General features: G+C 36.6%; 1 protein-coding gene across 2 annotated transcripts in view; it reads right to left on the bottom strand.

Annotated features, from left to right (window-relative positions):
* Window positions 1–21104, bottom strand: part of FAM193A (family with sequence similarity 193 member A) — a 77211-nt gene that overhangs the window by 12471 nt on the left and 43636 nt on the right. The window contains exons 8-18 of one of the 2 annotated variants that reach the window (XM_086889007.1): window positions 17441–17585; window positions 12625–12702; window positions 11919–12053; window positions 10947–11059; window positions 10551–10793; window positions 8460–8613; window positions 8174–8353; window positions 5042–5293; window positions 2888–3086; window positions 1257–1529; window positions 631–913 (exon numbers count right to left, since the gene is read on the bottom strand). In XM_086889007.1, the coding sequence (XP_086745133.1) occupies window positions 631–913; window positions 1257–1529; window positions 2888–3086; window positions 5042–5293; window positions 8174–8353; window positions 8460–8613; window positions 10551–10793; window positions 10947–11059; window positions 11919–12053; window positions 12625–12702; window positions 17441–17585 (2055 nt within the window). The remainder of the gene's footprint in view (window positions 1–630; window positions 914–1256; window positions 1530–2887; window positions 3087–5041; window positions 5294–8173; window positions 8354–8459; window positions 8614–10550; window positions 10794–10946; window positions 11060–11918; window positions 12054–12624; window positions 12703–17440; window positions 17586–21104) is intronic. The other variant, XM_086889006.1, reaches the window with a different exon arrangement.

Raw genomic sequence — 21104 nt, 5'->3', positions numbered from 1 at the left:
GATCACAGCCCCACAGGTCACAGAGAGCTTCGAGCAATGACTCAACTGCTTTTCTGTTATGCCTCCACCCTTCAGATACATCAAAGGGCTGGCACCACTGTCAGCCTGCCACAATACATAACACTACTAGAAGACAGAAGTCCTTCCCACCTCCAAGACCTTTGAAAACCTTCAGAAATCACAACTTAGTTCCACACTAAAACCTCTGTATAAATGAGATCTTAAGAAGTCTTAAGTGTAGTCATGAAAATCACTACGTGACTGCCATGTAATGCCAAAATGACAGAAAACAGCTGTGTTATACAAGAGGCTTGAATCTCAGCAGCAGCAAACATTAATCAATAACTAAGAGTAAGAAAGAACAGTTTGACTTGTATATCCCAGGTAACATTGCTAAAAGAGAGCAAACATTTGTTTTCAAGCCTCTAAATTCAGTAACTGGACTTCACAATGGAAATCATATTTGTGAAGTCTCACACCAAGTTACATACTAAGTATCTGCACTTGGTTTCATTTGCTGAACACAAACACAGCTTTTGCACTGCAACCAGTGGCAAAGGACAAGAGGTATCTGTATTTTCATTTCCTTTCTATTGTACAAAAGAATGGTAAGAATAACAACAAACTTACCTGCAGACACTTGGTGGGGCACTTACAGAGCTGTCTGTGGTTGAAGTAGGAGGTGCAACTGTAGTAGGACAAAGACCTGAATGAGGATCCACAAATCCAGGAGCTGTTGCAGCAGTTTTGGGGAAAGAAGGAGCAGCAAGATTTGGAAGATGAGGTGTAGAGGCTGGAGACAGTGCAGCAGGAGACAGTGAAGGAAGGGATGCTAAACTGGTGGGACTATTTCGTGGTGCAACTGGCGCAGAATGTCTATGGTCCTCTTTATTAATGTTGTGGAACACTTCACCTAAATTGAGGGAAAAAAAAAACCCACTTACAGAGTTAAAAATAATTAGTAAGTCCCCAGAACTATTCATAAAGTCATATAAAGTACTGTATATTCTCAGCTTCTATGAAAGTCAGCAGTATTTCATCTAATTTCTATTACCAGTTTCAAACCCTAACATCAAGGTCTTTCACAAAGTTCTTCAACCCACAAGTACAGAGACTAACTCAAGAGCAATAACACCAATTAACAAAATCATCAAGATACATAATGTTACTAAATTAAACACTTATATAAATCCTTATGGTTAGCTAAAGGTACTTGAGCCAGTTACTGGAGCTGTATGTGAGTTACAAATCCTCACCTATTGATGAAGGTCTCTTGGATGATACTTTGAACTGGTTGCTGCTTGACTGCACTGTAGTTGCTGTGCAGGAGACAGAAGAAGTGGCAGAAGAGGTTGCCATGACAACTTTATTGGCTTCCATAAAGGCATCCTGGAAATTGTACAGACATTTCTTCTTTGCAGCATTTTTTTTCTCTTTGCTGTCAGTAACTGCTGTGGTTTCATTGCTAGATGTAGTAGGAAGTGCTTCGGGTCTTATTTCTGAGAGTGCAGGTGCTAAGATATCACTCCCTTCAATTGAAATACACAGAGTAATTGAGAATCACATAATTACTGAAGTGTGTTTAGAGGATTTAAAAACACACATTTAATAATTCAGATGCAGACACAGTATATATTAATATATTAGCATTAATATATATTATATTAATAATATATTGATATAATATATAATATTTAATATTATATATTGATAATATATATTATATTAATGTTGACTTAGTATGATTAGTGAAGGGAATCCTCCTTTCCCCCTCTATCCTCCAAACAATGTCGCTGTAAACAGAATGTGCTGGGAAGTCTCAGAACAGAATCACAAACCCTATAGATAGAATTCTGAGAATGTTACTGAATGTGTTAAAAAGCAGCAAATGTGATACAGATATGTTCATCCATTTATAATTTAAAAATTTTAATTGGACATTCTACATGCTAAATATATAATCTCTACTATCTGAAATCCAGGTAGGCCATGAAAAAATAAGATGAAACAGCATATCCTTTTATCAACACAAAATGATAAGTCATTTATTTATTTATTTGAAACTCCAGTTAACAGAAACACCTTTGTGACAGACCTTCCAGATGAGTCTGCCACCAACCAACTCTTGAAACAACTACCCACAACTACATTTGTAAGTGGGTGAGCTATCCCTACTGGGGAAGTTTTCTGGACGTTTTTAATGCCTTTCTTTTTAAGTATCACTGTAGTAGCTTGAACAACTTAGCAGCAGATGAGTCTGAAAAAAAAAGCCAACACATAAAACCCCCAAGACTCCTTTTTTATACAAGTCAAATAAAATAAAAAAGGCTTTTTAGTATTTACTAGGATGTGAATGGAAAGATTTCTCTCTCTCTCTGATTTTCCTTTTATTCTCTTTCACTTTAACCATTAGGATTTCCAAATGCTTCCTGGCTTAAATTAGTTTTTTTTTTCTTGATTTACGCCTCTGTCTTTCTGAATGACAATGCAATTAGCTGTGTGCATTATAAGAAGTAGGACACAGTGTCTTGTTACCAGTGCTCTTACTACCCTGTAGAAAAACAGATAAGCTTTTTAGAGAAGTCTAGAAGTTACTTAAGTTTTCCTTTACTTTCCATTTCTTTACAATACTAAACTTCTGAAGAAAAACATAACTCTACAATGACCATAGGTGAGAACCAGCACGCTATTTGTTTGACTTCAGCATCTTTTCCCTAGTACCTAAAAATTTATTTTTCAATTTTAAGCCCAACTGGAGTAGAAGTGGCAGCAAATCTGCCAGAATCCCATCTCATAAAACCATGGTGATAAAACCCACCATTCCTGAAAAGAAACATAAAACATAAGGCTTTTAACTAGTCAGTGTGAAGTAGTAACAAACCCTCACCAGGAATTGTGTCAGGCAAAAATGTAGCAGGATTCCAGTTCTTGTCATTCATCACCTCTGAACCCCAAAGACTTATAAATTTAGAGCTATTCCAATCTGGAGTGCTCCCAAAACAGCTTGGATAAATATGATCTTGGAGAGATGCATTGAATACTTGATGCTTGTTTGTATGATTCTGAACTGGAGCTGGTGGTAATGCCTACAAGAAAAACAAAGAGTATTTTCCCCATTAATATTCTGTTTGCTTACACAGTCACTCCAACAGCAATATTCAAATCATAGTGTTTTAATTGGGAAAAGCATTATCAACAGCATTATAGACAGTATTTTTCAGAATTATAAAAAGACTTATCTGTTGATAATTATGCAGACTGTATGTACATGTATATATTTTACACTCACAAAGCACTGCTTCTATAATCAACTAACTGATGAACACAAAATATCCAAACCTCGAAAAATAGTGGTATTAATATTTAATTAAAACTAGTATTTGTATGAATTTAGAATTTGCTAGGAATTACTACCTTTCAAAGCATAAGCTGCCTAAACAAACTAATCTTCTCTGACATGACAATCATGACCACAGAAGACAACTGTCAAAAAGGGATTACAAACATTTCAGTATTGAAAATAAGGGCAAGAGAAAAAGAAATAAAACATATAAAACAAAAGTTGATTATTTGCTTTCATTTTTTTTTGATTTTCAAGTATTAAATGGTTCCTAACTCAAAAATTAACAGGCAGGGAATACACCCTTTCAAGAACCAGCTGGGGAAGAAAAAAAAAAAAAAAGGGAGCACATATTTTTTCTCATTTTATAGAGACAAGCTGTTTTCAGGCTCACTCCATTTCCTCTGGCTGAAATTGTTTATACACATTCTAAAATGACCTTTCTCCCAGAGATCTCGTGCAACATAAACATTATATTCAATTACTGCCACCTTTAAAAAGGCCAAGGAAAAGCAGGTTTGCTCTCTTTTCATACTAGATTTGATGCAAATTAAAAGCTATGCAGAAGTACATACAAATATTAAAATATTAGTTGAGTCCAATGACATTTCAGACATGAAATTTATGGCCAAGCAAACTACTTACATACCTAGTCTCCTTTTTTATAAAGGATTTTCATTATCTGCCTAATGGTGAACATGGTAGGGGCTGAAATAACCTACATTAAAGAAAATTCATATACATGGATGCAAAGAAACACTTGACATGGTTTCAAAAGAACAGCAATGGACTGTTGCTGGTACATTGCAGCTACAGAACAGAGGTAAGGAAGGGACATCCAAGACAGGAAAACCCAAAGTGGATGTTAAAAAGAACAAAAAGAGCAAGAGTCATCTTGGTGGACTATTTTACTGTCCTTTCAGCCTTGAACATTGGATCAGATCAGGAGATGATGAAGATGTACCTAATGACAAAGGCTTTGCCCCTCTCAGCAGCACCCAAAACTCAGCTGTTTTAAATATATGCAAAACAACATCCCCATTAATAGGAATGCTTGGTTTTAACTCATTATTTCTGAAAAGTCGTCACTTGGTCCCAATTCTTGTTCTACACTTTTCTCTTGTTTATTACTTCGAGAGTTTAAGGTCAAAAGGATTTTGCAGAACCTGCAGAAACGCAAGTTCTCTTGAACAACAAAAAACCCCTTACAAATATGAAGTAAGACTCCTATGTCTCTTGTTTTCTCAAAAAAACTCAACAAACGACAAGGAAAAAAAAAGAATTTACAAAAAATTTTAACTACAGCTCTCAGAATATTATTGCCAAAATGGAATATTCAATTTTCCTGATATATACGAAATGAAGGTTTAATTAGTTCTCTTACACTTACTGAAGTCCCATCACTGCTTCCACCATGCAAGACTCATTTGACTCACCATGCTTTCTAATCACAGTGAAGAGACACTATCAGTCTTCCTGACAAAATACCCTCAGCCATTCTGTATGAACCTTCCAGCAGTTCTGAATCTGTCTTACTCCCTGCCCCTCACCATTCCTTTAAAAAGGAGTATTATAACCAAGCCACAATTTAAAGCAACTTTTCATTGTTATGACTGATATTCATTCAGTCATGCTGGTTTATATAGTTGTACAGAATTTTTCCTGGGATGGGGATGCATCCATCTCCTTGGTCAGGCTTACCTTATTGTGTGTGAAGGGAGAAGCAGTGTACAAGGTGGGATGGATAAGTGGACGAGGCAGATGAGGAATTGTATGCAATGGTATATGTCCATGGATGTGAGGATAAAGATGAAGTGCAGGATGTGCAGGTTTTTCAGGATTCATAAACTGGTGCCCAGGAGGCAGGCGTCCAGTTGCAAGTGCAGAGACTGTTAGTCCTGAGGCTTCTTGTTTGCAAACATGACATTCACAAGCATTTGGACCTTGGTCAGCCTGTAAAAAACCCCAACAAAATCCATTAAAAAATTCAATCTACTCAACAGACATAAAATCTCAGTAATCCATGGTATTATTTCATTTTGCATACATCAATTAATATTTTCAGAGCATCCACAGAATTTTTTTCTAGTACCGATAGAAAAGCCTCATACTGAAACAAAAGCACTACTGAATAATCTTTATCTAACTTAAAAGAATACCCTAAAAACTGAGAGATTTCATACCATACAGAGATTTCATGTCCACTATCCGTGACAATAGGCAAAAAATACTGATAAAAACCTCCACAGCATTTGATCATTACTAGGCAATCACTCCAGTATAAAAAGAAAAAATCAAACTGGATTAATATTTTCCACAGTTCTCCAAGCATATGAAAAAAAAATAGGTGTAGGAAGTAGTGGTAAGAGTTGATTAACTGATAAAATTGGAAGCAGTCTTCAGCTGCACTAGGCAGAGCACAAACAACATATCCAGAGAGGCAATCTCTGCACTGCTCAGCACTGGTGAGACCAGTGCGACACTCAGTTCTGAGCTCTCCAGTATGAGATGAACACACTGCTGTCAGACCAGTGAAGAACCACAAAGATGGGATCATCTGTCAAGGAGCAAATGAGAGCACCAAGAGTGCTTAGCCTCAACAGAGGAGACTCAGTGGGATCTTACCAGTGTGTGCTCCCTGGCTGGGTGGGGAGGGGAAGAACAGAGGACAGCACCAGGCTCCCCTCAGTGGTATTCCATAAAAGGATGAGAAAAAATGGACACAGAGTGAAATACAGGAAATTCCACTCAAACCACTCTTTTGTGAGAGTGGCTGAACATTGGAATGTAACACCTACAGCAGTAGAGCCTCCACTCATGGTGGTACTCAAAACCAACTGGACACCTTGCTCTCACAGCAACTCTCTCTAGATGATTTTGCTTTGACCAGAAAGGCTGGTCTGGATTATCTGCACAAGCCCCTTCCAAACTCAACCACTTTGTAAATGTGTGAGGCTCATAAACATTTCACAATCGTACCAACCATGAAAAATCCACACTTCAGAAACTTGTACTGATCTCAAGGTATCATCAAGCATCTGTTGTCTCAAAAGAACTCAAGGCTTTAGAAAAGCAGCCTGGGAAAGAGCAGCTCCATTTCTCTTTCAGCTCATTACATTTTCCTGTCACTGTCACTTGATATTTCACTGGTAGATAATTTTACCAGAAGCAATACAAAGAATACTTCCCAGTTTCTTCTTTTTCCCACCAATGTGGCAGTTCATAATTTTCCAAAAATGTAACATTAAGTATTAGCTTTCTAGAGAAGAACTGACAGGTAATGCTCTTCTTAAATATCCCTTCTTCTGAGAAACAAGTAACTCAGCATTATCACTTAAGAGCATTATAGCCTTTAACATGAGGTATATTTTAACAAATAACAGATTTCATAAACCAAATACAGTGACTGAATTAATTTTGTGCATAAAGAAAACAAAAAACCACCAATTTTATAATAAAAAAATGTAGTACTATCCAGAAATCAACACTAGTCTACTAACAAATGAAAAGGGAAAAAAGATTTCAAACAAACTGATGAGACTCAAAACCCAGTTCTGACAAATCAGGTACTGAAAAGGAATCCAAGAGAAATAGAGGTACTGAATAAATTAGCAAACCCAAGAGGTAATGACAAAAAAAAAAATCTCAAATTCACATTATATGTACCAGTGAAATCGATCACTTAAATACAACACTACACTACTCAGCCCTGATTAGAAGATCGGACTAAAAAAAGGAAGTCATTAAGAGTTTTTTGGAGTCATTCTGAGAATATTCTTATTCCCCAAAGGAAAGAAAAAAAAAAAAGGCTAAATCCATCTTTTTCTCTTGCATTTTAGTTTGCTTCCCTAAGGCAAGCAGGCTTATATAATCTCACTTGATTTTCCAAAACAATTACTGAACCTCTTCACCAGTTTCAAACTAGTCTGACAAGAGGTCTCACCTCAAGTAATTTTTATGGCATTGGTCAGCCATACATAGAAAAAACCCTTGATATACTTGCCGAAAGAAAATTAGTTTAAGATACGAGAAAATACTTTCAGTGGAAGGTCTTAAAACAACCTAACCAGAGAGTAACATCTGCTCGGAGATGATTGTTGTCTAAGCTCTCAAAGGTGCCCAATACAGACTCGTGCATTAAGAAGAAATGAAAGTGACAATCTCTCTCAAAGCAATGAGCCTGTGTTGTAACTGCAGGGTGACTCAGATGGAAATCCACGTGGTTACAAAGACAAATCCATCAGATACTTTGCTTTGGTGCTCAGCTGTTAAACCAAACACCACTATTTACAGAGCATAGTCTAGGCATGGTTCTCTAGGTGGTCTGATGACCTTACAGTCAAGAGCTTCATAATCTTAAACAATTAAAAACAAACAAACCAAACATCCCAAGACCCATGACATTAAGTCATGTAACTGATTTAAATATACAGGGTTTACCCAGAGAAAGGAAATCCTCAAATAGAGTATGAAAGAAATATATGTTAACTAAGTATTCATAACATCCACACCCCACCCAAATTAATTACAAATAACATAATGCTAAGACTTAGCAAAGCCCAGGTCAATCTTCCAAACAGAAATGTTTGTTAGTTTACGTTTCTCATTCATACAGGTAGGAATAAGATTTTTTCCCCTTTTCCTGAAGCAACTTTAAATATAACTAACATATTTCTGGTTTTGACTAAAAGATTATTTGACATGACAATGTAATAACTAATTATTTTAGGTGTCATACTTACCTAATGACAACTTAATATTTTAAATTTCTTCTAATTCAACAGCCACATTTCAGAAATTAATCTACTACAAGATGTTTTTAGATGACTGTACCTGCTGACTGGGGTAAGAAGGTGGTGGACTATCCATTTTTGTTTCATCTTTCCTTAATGTCCTTTTTCCTAGAGACATTTCCTCCTTTTGAGTCCCTGGTGGCTCACCACTGCTCTCCCCATCTGCTTCTTCATCATCTGCTTCTGAGGAACTGCTGCTAGTACTGCTTACCTGAGGAGACTGGCCAACATTAACTCATTAACATGAGGACATTAACAAGGACAAGCATTTCTACAGTGAGCACATCCAAAAACCAGAAAAAACTACGACACAGTAAATGCTGTACCTCATCTTTCAATGCCATGTTTTCACCGCTGCCGTTCAGCTCGCTGTGGATTCCATTCATGTTGGCTACAACCTCTGCATCATCATAATTATTCAGTGGGTAGATATCAGCAAATTTTGCTGATAATGGTGCAACATCATCATCATCACTACCACTGAGGGGAAAAGAGGCTTAGATAAATCACAGTGCTCAGTTACAGTGAAAGCAGCTACAATGCCACGATGAAATAATTGAGAGCAATTGAGATGAAAATTGAGAGCATCCATTGTATAAATATTCCAATTAAGAGTCAACAGATGGTCTTCCAAGTTGTTCAACTGAATTTACCTTTTCAAGCAAGTAAAATCAAACAACCTGCCACATAATCCTACTGAATGTAGCAGTCATATGCTTGAATGACAGACTCAATTGAAAGTAAGATTCTCTGTTGGTTTTGGGTAAATTATTTCTCAAACACTGTTTTCTGACCAAGAATCTATGGAATTAATGATTCCAGGATATTGATGACCTTTAACTTGATGAAAAAAGCCTTATGCCAGCATCTTCCTAAATTGCGAAGTGGGAAAAACCCACAATATAAAATATAAGTTTTTCCACACATTAAATATCACAACAGTAAAAAGGGAACACTGAACACATCACGTAGCTCTTAAACTTCTCAGCTGCAATTAGTTTGTAGACAATCCCACATCTGCATGCTTTTTATAATCTGCTCTAAAATACTTAGTGGATTTTTTTTTTGCCTTACAGAGAGATAGTAAGAGGACCTGCACATTTAATTACTCACTCCAGGGAAGTGTTGCTAAGATTGGTTAGCTCATGTTGCTACAATAATCCAGAGCTCTTAGAAGAGCTCTTAAACTGTGCACTTTTATCTTGTTGCATTCCATAAAATACTGAGCCAAGATTTAATTACATGATGGCACCATTAGGCATATTTCAAATGTGCAATGAAGAAACAAAACACAGCAGATAGTATGAGACAGAAAATGGCACTTCCCCAAGGAGCAGTGGTATTTCCCTAAAAATAGGCTTCTTACAGTAAATAATACTTGAATTCAACTGAACTAGCTTCTGAAGAGACAAACTGAACAATTTTTGACATTTTAGCACCAAAATTAGTGAGTTTATATAAATGGCAAAGCACACATGTAAGAACATGTAGCTGTTTTCAAGTGTTCTCTGAATGGCTTCAGAAACTACAGCTCCGTAACAAAATATTGAACCATTGGTGGTAGTAGATAAATGTTTAGAGGAAATGAAACTTAGTGGCTGACAGTCACCACAAACATCCCACACATCTGCACTGTCCTCGTTCATCGCGGTGTATAAGCGCAGAACACTACAGCAAATTCCCTTGACTGTACCTACAGCAGGTATTTCATTTTTCAGTGTTCCCACCACACAAGTAACTCAAGTTGGGGGTTTTTAAGTATTTCTTTAGAATATCACATAACTGAGGAAACTCCTGGTTAGCTGTACCCATACTGAGTATAAAAGCCAGCCCACCAAGCAGCTTTAACTCTTCGAAACTACAAAGGGGTGGAAGCTCACCATTAGACTCATGTCTGAATATGACTTTGACTATAGTGTAAGAAATTGGGTGGCAGATACTTCTGATAGGGACAATAATCTTTGATGCAAGACATATTAACATAGGTTCAACAATCCTAAAAGCCATATAATAAAGGCTTTTCTTGGAACTACAGCGATTCATATGAAATTACAATCCTTCAAAGAAAAGAATGCCAGTTCCCTTGCTCAGTGTAGGGCAACATTTTCACAAGATGCTGTAAAGTAGATCAATATCTGATGTCCTTGTAATTCCAAAGCAGGAAAGCACACATTACAAAAACTTCTAGCAATACTGGTAAATACAGTTTCTACAGAAATTTTCAGATATTTGACAGCATCTATTTTAACATATGTACAATTGCACAACATACAGCTGGAGTTGTGGCCAGCTGAATACAGTACCATTATTAAACTTTCTGAGGCAAAACTAGCATTACCTGATGATATCCTGCCAATGTCATTTGCCTGCTTGAGATCCATTCACTATAAAAATTTAAAACAGAAAAAGGAACTTACAAAGTTGGTGCAGAACCATTATCTGCGAGGATGAGTCTGGGATGTTGCTGAATTGTGATAGGTGAGCTGGAACCCGATCCTGAACTTGCTGAAGACATACTGGGTGGGCGGATCTCAGATAAATAATCCGGAGCAGAATCAATTTGTAGTGGTAACTGGTTAATGTGGATATCATCCGTTATGGGAGAATCCATGATGCCACATGTTAAAATGTGTGAAAGGCTGCAGTCATCACAAGTACATCTGTTCAAGAATTAAATCACAGATTTTTATGACCTTGCTTAACTGGCATTTATTTAAAGTAACCACACTCTTTGTTCCAATAATGTTTTTCTTTTTTCCTTGAACAGGAAAGTAATGATTTATTATGATTTCATACTAAAAACATCAGCTCACCTTCTTCTATAATTACAGTTGGGACAGTCAGGCATGCTCAAACGTGATGACAGCATGTGTCTCATTGTGTCTGTGAAGTTGTTCTCCCCAGATAGTGCTTTCTTGTTATTAAGCTGAAGTAAATGGTAAAGGCAGTGTTTTAGTAGTGCAAGTCTTCCCGTTAAAAATTCAATGGCACAAAATGACAAGTTACATAATCAAAAAGGGTTCTTTGGGCAAAATAATTTAAAAGCAGAATATTGCAGAATAATTTCATGAAGGTGATGCTTTGATCACAAAAAAGGAAGTTCAAAGTTACAAACGACAAACATTTGGCATCAATGATCTTCAAATAAAGCATGTCTCTACTATGAAATAGGAAAGTGGACACGTCCATCTCCTTGACTCATTCATACGTACATCTTGCACGGTATTTCTACTGATGTATTCTGAACTTGAGCAGTTTTTGTCTTGTTTCATGATATGCACAAAAGGACACTGCTGACAAATGGAGAAAGCAAACTGACCCTTAACTTGCAAATAACAAAAAAAAAATTAGGACTAATTTGGTAGCTACAATGGTATAGAAGTCAAGAGTAGCTGCCCAAAAGAGGACTTGACTGCATTAGTGAAAAAATACAATCCAAATAATCTCCACCTGGCAGAGGCCTAATCCTGAAAGCACCTAATTTCATTAGGTACCTACAGGCCTTAGGTTAAACAAGGATGTGCCTAAGCTCCCACTTCTACAGATGCCCAGACCTGATCCTTACCTAAGCAGCAATGGTCTTACAGCTCACTTAAGGCCAATTACGATCAAGGAAAAAGAGGATTCTTCCTCAAGTCCTCTGAGGAGACCTGTATACCAGATGTTCTGGAGACGTGGTTAACACATGCTAATGTTCCTTACAGGAAAAAGTACTTACTGATGACTGCTTTGAGACATTGCCAATTTGAGCTTAAGTTTAAGTTTATTAAAATGTACTATCATACTCTCTCTGGCTCATGACTAGCGTTTCTTTCTGCATACTGGTACAGGAACAGAGAGGCTCTCCATCCAGAGTTGACTCTATCTGAAGCCCACTGTACTCTTATGGAAAGTATGATGCACACTTGAATACTTCTAGGCTGCAGAAGAGAGTACTGAGTCTTAAACAGCAGTTTTATAATAAGGTAGAAACTTCTACTGGACCTTCATTGGTTACAGCTTAAAAAAACAGGAACACAGTTCTGCTCAGCCCTTTCCCCAAAAAATAGATGCAGGAGCTATCTCCAGAGTTTCAACACGTAGAATCACCTGCCCTGATACTGAAGCTCATGCTCCTGCACACACACAGGCATTTGTTAAACTTTTGAGAATAATACTCCCTCCTGTGTACATCAAGACAGCTCCACACTCAATGTATTGGCTGTTTTGGATCCCACTCTAAGGCAACAAAAATTCCCCCTTTTTTTGTACAAAGATTTTAAACACCTGGCATTCAGACCTAGGACTATGGATAGAATGAGTTACTTGTAGTAACTGAGATTACATACTTCTACCTGCTCTTTTTGGCTCTCGCTTTTCTGTATTTTAGTTGATCAAATTTCATGCCTGGCATAGTTGCAGAATTAGTACAGCAGACTACACTCATGTTTGCATCTTACAAATGTATGTGTAGCATTTGTATGACTTAGAATGGTACGAAAAAAATCCTACCTGCTCTTCAATAAAACGCCTCTGTTTAAAAAATTCCCAGTCTTCCTTTAGCATGCGTTGTTTTGTTTTCATTGCCATCTAAAACAGAATTTGAGGAAAACTCATTGATTTAACAATAGAAAACCTACTTTGTTGTCAACTGGCTTATCTGTTTAATTAAACCAAGCTTATCTGTACTATTCTGCAAGCACTTACACACTTAGTCAATATGAAATATGTTTTATTTGCTAATTAGAGTCATTTAAACAGAAGATTTTATTTTCACTTACAATATGTTTCACTTGTATTGTCCACTCAAGTTTTTCCACTGTTACTCCTTATGTTAATATTTATTTTTATTAAGTAGTTTTATAATATTTTTAATAAACAGTGATTGGTATTAAATACTCAACATCTCAGATTCAGTACAATCCACTAAAATCTAGAGATACTGGACTTACAGCAAGGCCTCAATGCAGGCTCAAGTGTAAACCACAAAGCACCAAATGTGGAATTAATCAGCTGAAGAGTCAAAAGAATCAGAAGTAGTGACCTAGACTAAGACTATTTATTCCCCAAAGTTTTTCATGCCCCTTGATTTATCTAAGGCTGGAAAAATACTTTATAATTACAAGTCTTTCAAATCATATCACCATAAATGCATACAGAGTGTGTAACTTTTTGTACATAAATGATTTTTTTCTGATTTAGTAAATAAATTGACTCTGAGTGAACACAAAAGGAACTATAACACAAAAAAATGCAAGAATGAAACTCCTCCTGTAGTACCTTACAACATTTTAACAGCATTACTTCATCAGTGAGGAAAAACAACGACCTGGGTTATCTTTTATAGTTTGTTTTTTTTTTTTTAATTTACCTAAATAATAATAGTCATCATCAACCACCTTATAGAATATAAAAAATTGCTTCATAAAATAGGTTAGTGAGCCAAAGACCAGTAGTTTACATTATTAGCAACATTCTTTTTATCTTCAAAAGCATGCCTCAAGAAATTAATACTTGATAAAAAGTTTAAAGTCGCACTACTAAGCTAAGTATATTATTATCACTGTTTAACTTAGAAGATGAAATTTTAAGCTGGGGATCTGAAGCAGTATTAAGTGGAAAAAATTTGCCTAATTAATTTCTGAAACTATCAGCATCATATTTTAATTACTACTGTGGATTTGGATTTCCTTTGCTCCAGTGAGATAACGCTAATACCAAAAAATGAGTTTACTATGTCCATGTGTGTTTAAAAAAAATAGGGGAAAAAAAAGGCACTCCTGACATATTCTTAAATCACTCATACCGTTTATCAGACACACTAAAAGGTACTGCAGAGCCTGTGGCAAGCAACATCAGAAATTTTATCCTCGATGAACTATCAGCTCCTGAGAACACTTGAGCTATATTTAAAGCCAGCAACACCCAGTGGTTTGGGTGCCCTGATACCTGAACCCTCACCATCAAAGTCAGCCCCTTCCATTCACTACACTTTATAAAAGAAGACTTTTAATGCCAGAGAACGACATTTAAAACAGCCAGTGCATTAACTGGGAGCTGCCTACTCAAGTCTGCCAAGACACTGCCACAGCAAACAGCATGGGATAAGTCCTGGTACCTGAGCATTAATGGGAACAGGAGCTGACACTCACATTTTCCTACTTTCACTTTTGCAACCTTTCAAATACTCCATGTCTGCAAGTATCTTAACTTATTGATTCCATAAATAATAGAAACCCACTTCTCTCCCTCCTTTCTTTTCCTCAGAGAATATTTATTTCACCAGAGCAAAGCAGCTGCAATACAACCATATGAATCATGCCCAAGAACCCTTCTAGAGAGTGGAAGATAAATTCAAATGCCATCAGAAGAAAAAATTTACACTTCAGTCTTGTACATCTGGACGGAATATGCTACTACTGCTGCCCAATGGAGAAGAGAGGGCCACTACTACCCTCTTCCTTCCTCCCTATTTATTTGAGGCTAAAAAGTATTTGAGATTCCCTCAGACAAGCAAGACAGACAGGTGAACAATTACTTTTCCATTCTGAAATGGATTTAATCACAAAACGAAGCCAGCAGTCGGGTCAGAACAGAAATATAACATTAAATCATCTGTGTATGGACTCTGATGCCCATATATATATCACAAGATGCTTGTTCCTTCCAAATTTTAAAGTCTGCACCAAATATAAATCACATTTGAGCTTCCCCCAAATTCCATGTGTGAATCTATTTTCTTAGACTATTTCACTAGAAATAATAAAAATAATTTCTATCACAAACTCTTAGCACACAAGAATAACGACTGCTTCAATTATCTACACAGATACCATAAAAACAAAAACCAATCTATGCCCATACTATTTTGTCCATTAAGTTGACCAGGACAGTAAAAAAAATAAAAATCACACATTAATATGGATAGATGAGCAATAAGCTCTGCCTGGGCAAAAGCATTTCAGTTAAAAAAATTAAATGAAAATAAAAGTAAACAAAAGAAAAAAAAAGGAAACATATGACTGTCTACCCATTACTTGTTGGAAAAACCTGGGACCTCCTCAGGTCCATGTAGTGTAAGTTTGGTAAGGAAATTTGGATCTGGATGTACAGGCTTCATGCACTTGAAACTCTCCTGTACTCCAGATACTCCAAGATTTTCCTCAGATTTAACAAATGATTAATAAGGGCACTGCTACAGATGGTTTCTTATTCTAAACTTCATCACAACATACAAACATGGCCTACCAGTTTATTAAGTAATGTCCATGCATGAAACAGCTGTCTAATACAGTCTTAAACAGTAATATTTGTATTGCTTGCCAGAACTATTCTCTTTTTTGACCAACAAGTAACATAACATACTGTAGTGGAGGGTCCATCAATTATCTTTGCTGATGCACTGTTTTGGGTATAGTTCCACAATAAATGAGAACCATTCTTAAATCTCCTTTCCTTTTTAACCTTTCAAACACTACCAACAAAACCTTACCATTTTTTTGAGCCAAGAAGCAAGCCACTAATGAACATGCATTCACTGTTAAGATCCACAGTTTCTATAGCACCAGGGCTTTCTGATTTCTACCTTGTTGACAAAAATATCACTGCAAATTCAGGTATGATGGCTATACTGAATAATGTATTTTTCATAAACAGAGTATAACCACAGGTTATTAACAACACAGAGTTTAAGGCATGAAAATAATTTTTCCTACAAATAAATACCAATATAAATATCAGTATCTTTTTTAAAATTTAATGGTTTAGGTTTTACAGTTGTTACCCATACACGGCCCCACCTTTGCAGGTACTTTTGGTCATTAGAAAGTAAGTCATCACATTAAATTCCCTCAACTGGGAGAAGAGTGCCTGTTCGCATAGGATATAGTCTTCACTGAGCAAATTAAAAAATGCTATAAGACAGGACTTGTGGCAACTGCATGGTCACTTGATAAAAAGAAATACAGAAAAGTCAGTTAAGAGCTGTTTATCAAGTGGTGCAGAACAACCACTCAGAAACCAAATATGAATGTGACTCTACAGAAAATCCATATTAAAAAAAAAAAATAAAGCAAATGAATGATGGCAGTGAAGTGGGCTCCTTTCTTACTGAAGGGGCAATATCAGACAGCCATGACACCCCAACACCATGGGGAAGACGACTTCTAATAGCAAAAAATGTGAGATGGTGACATTTTACTGAGCTGCAATCAAATATTTAGGAGCACAAAAGCAGCCAGACTAAGAGAAAACTTTTTAACTCAAAGCTCACAGATACAGTCCCCAAATATAGCACAAACTCTAAAAGTAAAATTAAAAATAAAATTAGTTATATCCTGTCTCCATCATTAAGGCACTGGAATTAATGGTAAAATTTTACTTAAATCTTCAACACAGGGAACAACTTCTAAAGGACATTTACAGTGTATCATAAGACTCAAGTATGCTTGTCATCTACAGTAGCAACATAGCATTACTGAATCTCAAATTAGTTCTCCATATTCCTATTGCTCATAAAACTTCAAAATAGAAGTTACATAAAATTCTCCATCTTCAGTTATTTCCAAGAGATTTTTTTCTTCTAGAACACTCAAGATTTAATTAAGCAGATTTTCACTCTTTTCCTGAGGTGCTTTAAAAAAATTAAGTTTTTTTGAGCATGAAACAAAAGCCACAGGAGAAATTTTTGAAGAGTATAAACAACCACTTACAAAATAAACAGCTATTTTTCTGAAAATTAAGCTCTCAGCAATGTAGGAGTCAGCACAATAACATGATTATTTTCTGAAACATAGCGCAAATTCAGAAGAACAAGCTATCAGAACATATACTTGATTAAAGGACTGCTTCAGAGGTTTCAAATATTTATGCATTGAGACAAACTGCAGTTCCCATTTTGACAACTGTACAATGACCATCATCACACTATGAAACATGCCATAATTTTTAAAAGCTACCTCTTCCTCTGGATTTCATGTAGAGCACTTATTATTTTGAAAGCTTAGAGGGTTTTGTGGAATGGGTTATTTTTATTTCCTATGGTTCATTTACTGGCTAACATAATTACAAAATGTTCAAAGACCATCTCTAAACAAAAACACAATAATCTGCTTCAGCAACTTGAATATGTCATTGTACAATCATCACTAAGTATTGGTAAGTTAATGCTTTTCTATTGTGAATGACTAACATGAATGAAAAGAGCTGCATTTTGTTGCTTCAAAGCCCTGGATAAAAATACCCAAGAAATTATCCTTCACTGAAGGCACAGTCCTGCATGGGCTGCTCCCTACATAACCAGTCAAGAGACTGCTTGCATGACTCTTACCTGTTCATCAACATAATCATCTATTCTTTTCTGGCATTCAAGCCATGCTTCAGCAACTTGGCCCATTTCCTGTTCCAGCTGATGATACCTTTGTAGCAAGGTACTATACATATCTTCACTACAGGAATCGTGTGTTGTTCCAAGCCTAGAAGTTCAAATAGCACTGGTTATGGAAGAGACATTTCACTGAAGAATCATGCTTTTTAAGTTCTGCCAGCCAAAAAGAATGTTGTGAAAATGTGATTATTGACACACCTAGGCCCACATAGCTGCTTGCATCCCAAAAATTGAGTATTTTTAGTAGTTTTTCAAAAAATATCCAAACTCTGCTTATTCCAATCTTCTGTAACCAACAATAGCAAGAATGTGGGAAGTGCCACATTGCTAGAGCCTTTTTCCCATGAGCAACCAGATGACGAACCTATTTGTTCGAATTTTGTTGCTTGATATATCCTTCCAAATTCTATGGGCTAAATATACATGTTGACTATCCACTGCAGAGCCACATAATAAAAATAAAACCAGAAGCTTGTTAAGCAGAGCTCTCATGACTAGTGCTAAAAAGATGACTAGATGAGCTGGAGTTCCAGGTGGGAAATGTGCTGTAAAATAAGGCAAGTGAGATACAAGCAGTTACCTACTATCACTTGAGCAGCGTGGAATTCAAAACATGGGTATGCCAGTCACTGCTTACTGTCTCTGTGAGGAGCTCAGAAATAGGAGACAGACTTACCTCCCTTCCTACTGCTGCAACTTTGCACAGCATGATGATTCTTAAGTAAATATGCCAAGTCCCAATACATTTACTTTACAAATAATAAAAGACAAAATTGTACTCAGTAACATGTGTTTAAACCACACTGAATTGTAATGACCTGTCAAGTGACACAAATAAACTCAAGCTTTACAACGTTTTTCTACTCTAATTAAGGAGAAACTGTGTGATAATTAATTAGTCACAGAGCTTGTGTAGCAAATCAAAGTCAGTACAAAAAAAATAGAATCAAAGTATCTCAAAATGTGATATTTAAGCCCAGTTCCAGCATTTCAAGGAGGTTTGTTATAGATTTTCATTGCAATAGGATGTCAACCCAACCTCAGAATCTCATAGTCCTGCCTGTCACCTGGCAAAGAGCTAACCCCTTAATTTTAACTTGGCAATTAAGCATAATGAAGAGCTGAGCAAACAGACAACTCAGTAACCACCAAGTTACAGCTGATAGTGTGAATTGGCCAATAAATTCAATTTTGTTTTGTTGGTTTTGACCAGAACCTGCAACAGAACCACTTAAGAAGGATGCACAAGCAATTCTGCACACTAAAATCTGGGATGTCCATTGGTTGAAGAGTACAAAAAGAAGTTTCAAGGGCTACAGTGCCTTTAGGATACAACACTTCTTACTATTAGTGAAAACACTGTCAACTCCTGTTACTAGATGACAATTTACTAGTTTTCTTGGCCTTTGTTTCTGGTATTATGTAATTATGTGAAAATCAGATCCCTACTATATAAGAATCAGTAAGTTGTTCTCATAACTGCTCCTGACTACTACTATTCTTTCACACAGCAGTTGTGCACAAAATATTTTTTAAATTGTGCTCAAGTCAGAAGCAAAATAACTCAATTTTAAAAAATTTGTATTAGCAATGCAACAGCATTACCACTTGAATTTTTTATTGTGACTCTGAGTAAAGCTAATGTGATTCTAGTAAATACACTTTCAACCCTCAAGGCAACTATAAAGCAACAATTTAGTTAACATTTCAGTCCTCTAAACAGAGGTAGAATATGTTCCTTGACTGCACTAAAAAAGGTAACAAAAATTTAACAAGAATTGCTCACTTTAAAGTAACTGAGACTTCCAAGCCATACCTGTTGACAAACTAGGTATTTTGATGAAGAACACATAATTTTTTTGGACAATGGCATTTAACCAGAGCTCTGCAAATATCCTCACCACTGTCCCATCCCATGCTGGGAAAACAAAGGGGACAGAGAAGCTCCAGATATCAGCCACTTCACTGGTCACCACATCCCATTAAAGCAGTGTGGTGAAGGAGGCATGTCAGAGCTGCTTGTAATCAGAAGCATCTTAACCCAATCAATATTATTTAACCTCTTAGAAACTCTTCATATTGACACCTTCATCAGGAAGTACTACCCCGTCACCTCTGAATGGACTGGATTTCCACAAATACTCATTATGAAAACACATCCTTATGAAATGCTGTGTCTGACCTACAAGCCCTGCTGACTAATTAACTCTTGCTAAGCCATGGACAGCTGCAGACCTTACAGCTGGTCTGCAGACTGTGTAGCTGAGCTGCCTCCTAAACAAGCCACAGATGCTGACGGTGTAGTAGCCAAACAAGACCCTGGTAGCTTACCCCAGCAGATGCCCCCGTCACCTGTGGAATACTGACACAGCTGATCTTGTATCAGCTAAGCAAACTCCATCCCCGCAAGGCTGCTGTTTAAATCTCCCTATGTGAGCACCTTTTCTAGTCTGACATCTGATAAGCATCCTTGGAACTAACCACAGAACAACAACTACGTATTTTGAAAAAGCCACAAAAAATTTAGTGATGTAAGCAAAGGATGAAAGAAAGGACGAACACCCAAAATCTAAGCAAAGTTGAGATGTTAAAATGGCATTTCATATTTCTCTTCAGCAAGAGAAAATAATGAGGCCAATGCTCTTTTGTAAAGAAACTCTGGAAATACTTCCTTTACTGCACATAAGTGATTCTCTGTTGACCAAATGTGCAGAGGACTAGGCTGATCCCTGATTTTCCATGTGAGGCTTCTGTGATGGACCATTTCTCCACTAATTTCCAATGGGAGGCAGAAACATATCTTTCCAAGAAAAATCTAATTCTGTCACTTCAAGACACAGAGAACTCAACAATAAAATCCTGAGAGTCCATGAATACAAACAAAAAGACATACACTATATAACCTAGAAATGGGAAGCTTGTGCTGAACCTTTCCTATCAAAAAGTGATTCATATCAATCAAACTAGGCAAAACCGTAAGTTCAAGGGTGTTTCACATAAACTACCTAGCAAACACAAATGCACTGGAAAAGAAGCTCGTGCAGAGAGATTCTGATTTCATCATCTTTGTAAGCTTTGAAGCTGACTGTCACCACAGTGACAGCAGAACAACTTCTGTTGCTCTGACTTTAATTGCAGTAGCACAGAACTAGTACATTAAATGAAAAATGCTTTTGTTAAGAAATAACCATGAAGTTCACCAAGACCAACTCTCAGCTCTGCAGATAAAGGCAACATAAACATTTTTATACAGTGAGGATTGCTGGAGCAAAGAGATGCAGAGAGGCCTTGTCAAAAAGCATGGAATGATGAAGGATAGTCGTAGAAAAGAAGCCACAGATCTGGAAAAATACACAATTAAACAACATGCTGTTGAACACAGGAAGAAAATCAGCTGCTGAGGCAGGGGGAGAAAAGGTTTCAGTATCAACCCAGTTTCATCTAAACAAATTGGGTAACTTATGAGAGATCTTAGACTTTTTGCTGAGCCTGGCAACAATTCTACCTTTCTGTCTCTTCTTTTTTCCTTTTGAGTATCTACTAGCAAAAGGAGGACTCAAAAGATTTATTTTTTTTTTCTCCACTGTGCACAACATCTCTTGTAACA

Source organism: Cyanistes caeruleus, chromosome 5, assembly GCF_971803275.1.
Source record: "Cyanistes caeruleus chromosome 5, bCyaCae1.hap1.1, whole genome shotgun sequence".
Taxonomy (NCBI): domain Eukaryota; kingdom Metazoa; phylum Chordata; class Aves; order Passeriformes; family Paridae; genus Cyanistes; species Cyanistes caeruleus.
This window is presented reverse-complemented; position numbering and strand designations above follow the sequence as displayed.